The following is a 10,737-nucleotide window of genomic DNA, read 5'->3' on the forward strand; positions in this document are numbered from 1 at the left end:
TGTATGTATACATGCATACCTGTTTGTGTGGGTGTGTATGTATTTTTATGTGTACATGTCTTTGTGCGTACTTGTTTGTTTATGTATGTGCTTGTATGTGTCAATGTGTGTGTTTGTGTGTGTATGCATTTTTATGTATACATGCCTATGTGTGTACCTGTTTGTTTGTGCGTGTTTGTCAATATGTGTGTGTGTATGTATTTTTATGTGTACATGAGTTTGTGCGTGTGTGTCTCAGAGTTTTTCTGACATGCCGTTTGAAGTTAGGATCGTGAGGTTGCCTCTTGCGTTTTGGTCAGCCTCAATGGCCTCAAACAGAGCCTTGAAGTTTCCAGCGCCAAAGCCCTAGAGCATCATGGGAGAGTTACATTCAAGGTCACCAGAAAGACCAAGATAATGCCACAACTGTTAATCATTTCACAACGATATCTGATATTTCTGTGTGTGGGTGAATGTGTGTGTAGGACCTAACCTGGTGGTTGTGTCTCTGGATAACCTCCAAGAACACAGTTGGTCTGTCCTGCACAGGCTTGGTGAAGATCTGGAGCAGGTAACCGTCATCATCGTAGTCCACCAAGATCTTCAGCTCCTAAGCCGCACACACACACACACACACACACACACAGATATTGTCTCGTTGCATGTGAACTCATAAAGCAAAATGTCATTACGACTCAGCACTCCTGCTGGCTCCAAACCAATCCCCAGATAGTTATTCATCCTTTTCTTTAAATTAGGGCTCAATGAGTGAGATGGAGCTTGTCTAATTGGTCACAGATATGAGCAGTAAACCAGATTGAGGTGAGGTTGGATGGCGCCTACAGCCCCTCTGACCACCACCACCAACATTCATTCATATTCATAAATAAATAAATAAATAAGGGGTCAATGAGTGAGATGGAGCTTGTCTAATTGGTCACAGATATGAGCAGTAAACCAGATTGAGGTGAGGTTGGATGGCTGTTTAATACCCACCTCCAGAACGCTCAGGTCCTCCTCCATGCGGACTTTGGAGTGCTTGAGTTTGTCCCTCAGCTGCTGGTAGTAGGTGTCGGGCACACACATGAACTCCATGCCACGCGCCTTCAGGTTACGGATCTGGAGGGGAAAGAGACATGGAACACACTCACAGTCATTCAGCCACACAATCAGCGGTATTACAGACTCAATTCAGTCACACAGAATGGTCAGTGGTATTACAGACTCAATTCAGTCACACAGAATGGTCAGTGGTATTACAGACTCAATTCAGTCACACAGAATGGTCAGTGGTATTACAGACTAAATTCAGTCACACAGAATGGTCAGTGGTATTACAGACTAAATTCAGTCACACAGAATGGTCAGTGGTATTACAGACTAAATTCAGTCACACAGAATGGTCAGCGGTATTACAGACTAAATTCAGTCACAGAATGGTCAGCGGTATTACAGACTCAGTCACACAGAATGGTCAGCGGTATTACAGATTCAGTCACACAGAATGGTCAGCGGTATTACAGATTCAGTCACACAGAATGGTCAGTGGTATTACAGACTCAGTCACACAGAATGGTCAGCGGTATTACAGACTAAATTCAGTCACACAGAATGGTCAGTGGTATTACAGACTAAATTCAGTCACACAGAATGGTCAGTGGTATTACAGACTAAATTCAGTCACACAGAATGGTCAGTGGTATTACAGACTCAATTCAGTCACACAGAATGGTCAGCGGTATGACAGACTCAGTCACACAGAATGGTCAGCGGTATTACAGACTAAATTCTCAGGTTGCAGATCTGGAAGGGACAGTGACACGGAGCACAAATCTTACAGCTGCAATGATGTCAGAGGTGTTCATGGCAATGTGTTGGACTCCGGCCCCTCCGTAGTATTCCACATATTCCTAAAGGGAAGGGAGAGATCTGTGAGTGTGTGTGTGAGAGAGAGTTGTGATATTACAGGTAGTAGTATACATGACTGTGTGTGTGTGTGTGAGTGTATATATATATATACAGAGTATATATATATTATAGTAGAACTATACAGGTATGAGTGAACTAGATATTAGTACTGTTTAGTGAACACAGTGTACCTATTCTGGGAGTGTGTTCTTGGTGTAACTAAGGTGTATGTGACTAAGGTGTGTGTGCACATGGATGTCTGCATATGTGTGTGTGTGCGTGTGCGTGTGGGGGGGTGCGTGTGTGGGTGTGGGTGTGCGTGTGCGTGTGTGGGGGTGCCTGTGTGGGTGTGTGTGTGTGTGTGCGTGCGTGTGTGTGTGGGGGGGTGCGTGTGTGGGGGTGTGTGTGTGTACTCTCACCTGGATCTGGGACTTGCGTTTGCCCATGGCAGGCTCGTTGATGGGCATCTTAACGCTCTCCTCATAGTTGGCCACCACAATGGAGCGCAGCGCACTGAAGTCCGTCTGTAACTGCTTGTCATCAACTGACCAGAACCGGTGGAAGAGCAGGTTCCTCTGGTACCTACACAACAGAACACACACACACACACACACACACACACACACACACACACACACACACACACACACACACACACACACACACACACACACACACACACACAGACACATACAGATTACACACACAAGCAGATCACTGACTGAAAGAGACTGTATTTGTGTTATGTCACTTTTATGACATTTGTCATAAAACTTAACTGCACTGATTTGTGCCATCACGTTAGTATGGTGCCCCTCTTAACTCATTATCATTGGTTTGAAGTTTGGCCTTGTGCCCTTCCCCATTTCTCTTTAAACCCCTCCCTATATTTTATACGCACCCCCATCCCTATCCCTTAAGTTGGATACATTTCATTTATCTTCCTCTCCTTCTTTTTTCTCTCCCTCCCACTGTCTCCTTTCCCCCTCTCTCTCTGTGTCTGAGCGCAGGTCATTAAGTTGTGGCCCTCAGATGACTGCTTCAGGCCACCCGTTTCTCCCACAAGCTCTCGTGAGTAAGAGGCTTTCTCGTGCCTGAGTCAGAGTCTGACTCCTTTCTTTTTCAACTTCTCTACTTGTCTTCATATCACTTTCTCTCTCACTCTTTCTATCCCCCTCCCCCTCCAACTCAGTCCACCTCTCTCTCTCTCTCTCTCTCTCTCTCTCTCTCTCTCTCTCGCTCTCTCTCTCACTGTCTCTCCCCCTTCACCTCTCTCACCCTCGCTCTCTCTCAGTGAGTTTGCATGTAACTCTCTCCAGATGGTGAGTGTGGGTCTATCAGAAATGCTGAGTCATGATTCGACAGGGCTGTGCGAGTGTTATGCAACACACCTATAAATGTACTCACACTGACCTGTATGCATGCAGATACATGTACACGTCTGTGTGTGTGTGTGTGTATCTGTGTGTGTGTGCGTGCCTGTAGTGTGTGCATGTGACGGAGACTCCCAGGGGCTGTAAGTGTGTGTGAGTGTGTGAAGTGTGTGAGTGTGTATGAGACACAGTGTGTATGTAGTGTGTATGGACAAGCGTTACCATTCGACTACTGGCACCATCTCGTCGTCAGGCTGGTTCCCCACTACATGATCGATAAAGTTGAGCTTCCCGTCCGGCCTGTGCGAGGAGAGGGGGACAGAGAGACACACTTTCAATGGTATGGACAGACCTCAATGGTATGGACAGACCTCAATGGTATGGACAGACCTCAATGGTATGGACAGACTTCAAGTCTGTACTGTTACTATGGAAAATCTAGACCATAGATTTCTAGAAGGTTCTATTGTGAACCCTTTGTCCTCAAAGGGAGCTCTCAGTTAAACTCTCCAAGGGGTTATTTGGCTGTCAACCAGCAGTTTTAGGGTCTGATAAACCATTATTGGACATAACGTCTACCTTTGAAGTATGAAAAAGCAAGTTAAGCATTACTTACTTCATTACTTATTAATTATCGACCAGAACAGGTAAATACACACTGGTGCAGCTTCAGCTAAGTCCTGAGGAGGGGAGCCTAGGGGGGCCTGTACTCACAGCTGATCCAGTAAAGGATCACGGAAAAGCGGCTCCTTGAAGCCTGGCAGGAAGAGTCCACTGTAGCCCATCCTCTCCACAAATGTGTGTGTGGTGTCACCGTACTACACACAAACACACAGGGAGACCAAGTTTAGCCAGACATGACAAGATACAAAAAGGGGAGAGAAGATGAACTTAAATGAAGACACTAAACTAACATCATTCATGACAAATTGCAAAATGCGAATTATTTATTATTATTTATAATTTTTTTTTAGTCCTATTTCATAATTTACATCTCCGATGAATTGCACTTTCTGTTCCACTGTCTTTCCTCCATCTCTCTGTCATTCTTACCGTCTGAAGGACAGTCAGTTTGACTTTTCCAAACTTGTCCTCCACCACGTGGGGCTCCTTTATGATGATGGCACCTCGCTCCCTGGCTTTCTGTAAGTTTATATGTGCACAAACACATGCACACGCACACACACACATACACACGCGCGCACACACACACACCCACGCACATACACGCACACACACGCACACACACGCACGCACACGCACACACACGCACGCACGCACACGCACAAACACACACACATACACACACACACGCACACACACACACACACCCACACCCACACACACACCCACACACACCCACGCACATACACGCACACACACGCACACACACGCACACGCACGCACACGCACAAACACACACACATACACACACACACGCACACACACACACACACACACCCACACCCACACACACACCCACGCACATACACGCACACACATACACACACGCACAAACACACACACACACACACGCACACACACATACACACACGCACAAACACACACACACTAAAGTCAGAGGCTATCTCAGACTCCTTTCTTTTTCCTCACTTTTCTTCTAGTCACTTTCTCTCTTGGTCTTTATATATTATGTACAGTATACACTCACTCACACACACACTCTCTCTCTCTCTCTCTTTCTCTCTCTCTCTCACACACACACACACACACACACACACACATTAGTAATAGAAATCAACAGTGGCGAGCTTGTCGCTTGTCGCTTGTCTCTGAGCTTGACTGACCTTCACTAGGAAGTCACAGTCCTCGACGGTGAAGGCAATGTCCTTCACACCATCTCCATGCTTTACCAGGTGCTCTCCCATCTCTGCATTAGGACAGAATTGGGAAGACACAAACAGCCAACAGACATTTATTAAATCAGAAGTTAAAGGTGCAGGAAATGACAGTAGGTCTTAGTATAGTTTAAAGTAGAGTGTAGTTTAAAGACTAGTAGAATACCCAGTAGTATGTATGGAATTTAAATATATAGTGCGTACATTATAGTACAGCAGAATAGCCTAATGGCCGTGGTTCGTATGAGTAGCTGAGCTCAGATGTAAACTGTGCTTTGACTGGAGAATTATCAATAAAATCTGCATCGTTACGCCTGCGATACTGTGAGCAGATGTAACCGCAAAATGCCATAAAATTGAACAAGGTACAGTACCAGTCAAAAGTTTGGACACACCTTTAATTTTTTTGAGAAGTGTTTTCTTTACTTTTATTATTTTCTATCATTGTAGATTAATACTGAAGACATTTTAACTACGAAAGAACATATATGGAATGATGTACTAAACAAAAAAAGTGTTATCTAGCATGAAGAAAATAATAAAAGTAAAGAAAACACTTTTCAAAAAATGAGGTGTGTCCAAACTTTTGACTGGTACTGTATTTAATCTCTGTGGATACTTTGTGTAGGCCATAAGCTGTCTGCAATCAAACAGTCCTGGTTTCCTCCACTTAGGAAACATTTAGTAATCAGGAAGGTTATGTGCTACTGAGTCTAGCCACAGGAGAAACATTCTGGGGATTGACATACCTTTATTCCCTGGGTTCAATGGCGAGGAGAAGACATACATGATCTGTGGAAAAGAGGTCAAGAGTGCTGTTAGAAGATGCAAAAGAAGTTAAGGATGACATCTTCAAGATCAACGTGTTTCTGTCTAGGGATTTGATGTGTCTGATCAATTTTGAGACAGTAACAGGATGAAGACACATGATCTTTGATGCATCTCAATTGAGTCATAAAGTATCATCTCTCTTGCTTGCTCTCTATCTCTCTTTCTCTCACACACACACAAACACACACACACACATACATACACAAACACAAAGAAAGCGAGAGACACTCACTTTCTCTCTCCCATACCCTACAACAAACACTATTCACATAAGCATGAAATGAATTGGACAGTCCAAATAATATGTTTGTCTATGAAGATGTAGTGTACCAAGCTGCTCAACCCCCAGCCGTGCACCTCAATAATCCCCATATAGTTGCGTACCTTCCCCTGCTTGACCACATGGGACACGACATCACGGCTCCCAGTCTCCAGACCTCTGTAGGCCAGAGGCTCAAAGCCCAGTTTGTTGCAGTAGTAAGACGCAGCCTGGGAGAAAAGTCAGAAAAGCATAACTAGGTTTAGCATAATGGTGACTATATAGCTTGCAGTTATTCCTATAGATATTATTCACATATGTATATTTCAGACTGTTGTGATTCACATAATTCAGAGTGCATCTCGTTCTCCTTTTAATAACGTATGCGGGATTAAACCGCTACGAATGAATAGTCACTGGAACGAAAGAATATAGGCTACAAGGCAAATCGATTATTGTAACGCAGCGCCCTCTTGTGACCTACAAAGAAACTTGCAGATTGTTCTAATATGGATCAAATTAGTGGGGGGAGGGCAGTGTGGTTTGAAGCTTCATGGTCGTTGCCCCCACCCCTTAAGAGAACCAATCCCCGTTTACTATGAGAAAACTCCTCTTGTGTCAAAAGAGTTAAAATACAGTAAATCAAATTGTTTGTGGAGAGACACAGGAAAGGACAAATGGACCAAGTTTTAGAACCTCACCTGTTTGGCATTGCCGACCCAGAATGTGATGTGGTCGAAGCAGAGGAACCTGCCTTGATCGTGCTAAGAAAAGAGATAGAGAGAGACATTGGACCAGGAACTACATTTCGTGGAGAAAATTACTTTCATTAGATTTTTAGAATGTAAAGTTCAGTTATTTTGTGACTGAGCTGAATTCTTCATACCTTTTCACCTTTGTCCGTATAAGTTGTCTGTGAAGAGGTTCCAAAAAGATGAATTAGGACCTGAACATCAATAGCATGCCAGACGCAGCAAACTGACAGTCTACAATCAACCTAGCGACCTATTAGTAATAATGCAATCTAAAATAATAAATTGTTAGTCAAGGTAGAATGAATACTACTTCATTACTAAGAAAAGCAGGCCTATTACATGTAGAGGTTATCTTGCACATCGCAAATGTTGACCAAGCCAACATCCAACAAAATAGACTGCAATTGGGCTAAAGAACGTTAGCTTAAAAAAGGTTTTGTCTGTGAAAAGAAAAATTAAGTTCTCACCATGTCTATTGCTCGTTGTCTGATCACTAGTGCAGAGACGAAAAGCAGCCTCACAGAATTTAAAGGGTTGGAGTAGGAGACGAGTCTCCCCGCCCACCCTCATCTGAGCCGGATGGTAGAACGGCAGAGCCAGGGCTGATGCGCCGGTTGTGTAATGTTAAGCAATTATGGGTGCGCGTTTTGTAGAAAGAATGCCAATTAAACAAAAAAAATACGCGAAAGAATCGTATGGACGACCGTTCAATGGAGCGAAAGTGTCATGTGCACCCCTCCTGTGTTACCTGTCAACAGTTTTTGTCGTTAAAACACGTTTAAGAGGTGACATGGACTATGAGCTTTGCATACATCTCATGACGGCAAAGATGTTTTAAACTGCGCCACAGACTAGGTCCCGAGGTTGTCCCGGGACAGTTGTTTACCGTAACACAATTGTTTGCAACATGTTTGTCCCTTTTTAAATAACTAGACATGTTGTCTATAGGTTGAAGAGAGGAGTTTCACAATACTGCTTTCCTATTGGCTATCGGAACCGGTGTCTGTTCTATAGGGGATGACCAATGGCACCTAACATCTGTTGCGTTCGCGAATGCACTACTCTGGGAGAAACTGTACTGCAGACGTACAGTTTTTATGGATATGAAACAAGGGAGAGTGTAGGATGACTTCCACTTAAAATTCAGGCTGAAGGTTAAAAATGTAAAAACTGTAAAAACAAACAAACAAAAAAACTTATACTGCAATGATTTCCTGAATTGTTATTAAAATATATAAAATGTATTTGTTTTGCTGGTGAAGATCACATCTGTTTTGATATGAGACAATTTGATATAACAGCTACAATGTCATACAAGTCTTTAACAAGTTCTACAGAAATGCTGAATCACTGCTCAAATTATGAACCCACCCACCCCATCCAGTTTTGGCACCACTGACTATTCAGGCCAAAAGATGAGAGGATGGGTAGGCTCCCCTACAGCTTTACTAAGACTTGACTGAAAACAGACAGGTCATTTCAAAGGGCAAAAGCTCCTAATTTAAACTGGAGACTGAAAGTAACCAAATATACCCAACTACAACCCAACCGAACTGTCCTTAGAGAGTAAGCGGAAGATTCAAACAGCTGCACAGCTGCGATCAGAAGTAGGAAAAGATCAAGAAAACAGAGGACACAGTGGAAGGGTCTTCACACTTCACACACTCACGTGTGCATAGACACACACTTTTATTCATAGATCTAGTTCGATGAATAACTTTGTTCATAAAAACACGGGTAAAGCTCATCCACACTGAAGACTCACTAAAGGACCATTGCTGATGGCGTCTGCAAAGGCAAACAAGAAAAACTCAGAGTGGAAGGATTTCCACAAGAATGCCACAGGCAGTATTCTCTCTCTCCTTCTCTCTTTCCACAGACAGTATTCTGTTTTTGTCTCTCTCTTTCCACAGACAGTATTCTCTTTTCGTCTCTCTCTTTCTCTCTCTGTCTCTCTCTTTCCACAGACAGCATTCTATCTCTCCTCTCTTTCCACAGACAGTATTCTCTTTTTGTCTCTCTCTCTTTCTCTCTCTCCTTCCCTCTTTCCACAGACAGTATTCTCTTTTTGTCTCTATCTCTTTCTCTCTCTCCTTCTCTCTGTCCACAGACAGTATTCGCTTTTTGTCTCTCTCTTTCTCTCTGTGTCTCTCTCTTTCCACCGGCAGCATTCTCTCTCTCCCTCTCTCTCTTTCCACCGGCAGCATTCTCTCTCTCCCTCTCTCTCTTTCCACAGGCAGTATTCTCTCTCTCTCTCTCTCTCTCTGTCTTTGTCTCTCTCTTTCTCTGTTCCCTACAGCTTTGCCTCCCAAAGGCACTGATGTTTTCAGAGCAGTAGAGTCAGAGCAACACTGATGTTATCAAGCGCAGTAGCAATGCTAACTCTTACCATGTCACAGTGAAGGAAGATGAAGGGCTCTTGTGATACTCAGTCCTGCACTGGTCAGGTGTCATGGTGAGATATGCCAAACCAGAAATCACTCTATTAATAATAGCATTACTGGTATGACAACTCACAGCTTAATCATAAGGCAGGTCCCATGAGTGTTTTTCATGTCAGGTGAAGAAAGAACAAAACCATCTCCAGGTACCTCTGGACTCTCAGACTTCCCTCTGGTGTGGACTTGAAAGTAAAGGCGGGGTATTGGTCTCCGGGGCATAACAGAGGGTTTGATTGGTTGCTGGATTGGCTGCATTAATGTGAGTGTAAGGACCAAGTGTACTGTAAGTGTGTGTGTATGTGTGCGAGAGAGAGTGTGTTTCTGTGTTTTCCTGTGTGTCCATTTCCTTAGAGGATGCAGCACGTAACTGATTGGCTGGCAACTCAACACTCTCAGGTGCTCCCAGTCTCACATTAGTCTGTCTACACAACCAGGAAGAAACCACTAGAACACAGAAGGAAAGAGAACAAGAGAGCCAGACTTCCCAGAACAGAACAGAACAGAAGGGCAGAGGTGGACATCGACACAACATGAGTGATTCCATCCCAACCCTGGAGGTGCACTCTCCAAAACAGGAGGAGGACAAGGAGAGGGGTCGGGGAGAGGGAGAAGGAGAGGAGAAGGCAGGGGAGGTTCGATCAGAGGAGTGGGCTCCCTCACTGCCTGAGCTCACCTCCGTGTCCCAGCTGAAAGGGGAGCAACAGCATCAGCAGGAGGAGGCAAAAGCAGGGGAGAAAGCAGGCAGGGACGAGCAGGAGGAGGAGATGCGGAGAGTCGCAGAGGAGGCTGACGGAGGTGGAGGTGAGTCCAAAGGGAGTTTGAAGCTCCAGTCTGTGTTTGCCTTGGTGAGGAGTCGCGTGCGTTCACAGGGCTCAGCCGCCGAGCTCCACAGGGGAGGCATCCTGGGGGTGGTACAGCAGGCCACCCTGGAGCTGGCGCGGGCCAAGGGGGGACAGGCCGGCCTCCAGGACCAGTGAAGGGGCCTCCTCTGGGGCAGAGCAGGGGTGCGGCAGGCTCCCTGTGGCCCCGGAGAGCGGGGCTGAAGGACAGTGTGCACTGGGGAGAGATGAGAAGGACCTGGAGGCAGGTGACAAAGGAGAAGGCAGCGGAGGAGGAGGAGAGGAGGAGGTGCTCCGGAGCGTGGAGGCGCTACGCAGGGAGCTGAAGGAGGAGACGACGCGGCTAAGGCTGGACATGCAGCTGGCCCTAGCAGGCCTGGAGGCGCGTCTCACCCACAGCCTGCGAGCCCATGCCAACACCAACGCCCATGCTAACACCAGTACCATCCTTGCCAGGCAGCCAGCGTCCCCTGAGTTGGTTAGTCCCCGTGGG

At 45.3% G+C, this 10,737-nt stretch overlaps 1 protein-coding gene across 1 annotated transcript; it reads right to left on the minus strand.

The window, feature by feature from the left end:
- Positions 1-165: 165 nt before the first annotated feature.
- hpdb (4-hydroxyphenylpyruvate dioxygenase b) lies at positions 166-7,498 on the minus strand. The gene is made up of 14 exons (XM_031570144.1): positions 7,432-7,498; positions 7,096-7,122; positions 6,911-6,973; positions 6,335-6,439; positions 5,869-5,911; positions 5,069-5,151; positions 4,314-4,403; positions 3,975-4,078; positions 3,483-3,560; positions 2,307-2,469; positions 1,818-1,889; positions 976-1,098; positions 473-589; positions 166-345 (listed from the first exon to the last, which is right to left on the minus strand). Exons 1-14 carry the CDS (start codon positions 7,432-7,434, stop codon positions 235-237), a joined length of 1,182 nt encoding a protein of 393 aa, XP_031426004.1. The 5' UTR covers positions 7,435-7,498; the 3' UTR covers positions 166-234.
- Positions 7,499-10,737: the final 3,239 nt, after the last annotated feature.

Source organism: Clupea harengus, chromosome 7 (assembly GCF_900700415.2).
Source record: "Clupea harengus chromosome 7, Ch_v2.0.2, whole genome shotgun sequence".
In the NCBI taxonomy this organism is placed as follows: Eukaryota; Metazoa; Chordata; class Actinopteri; order Clupeiformes; family Clupeidae; genus Clupea; species Clupea harengus.

Coding starts and splice junctions, on each gene's coding strand:
- hpdb (XM_031570144.1), bottom strand. Junction 6,974..7,095: donor ATACGGACAAAGGTGAAAAG/GTATGAAGAATT, acceptor CTCTTTTCTTAG/CACGATCAAGGCAGGTTCCT. Junction 346..472: donor TCCAGAGACACAACCACCAG/GTTAGGTCCTAC, acceptor ATGATGCTCTAG/GGCTTTGGCGCTGGAAACTT.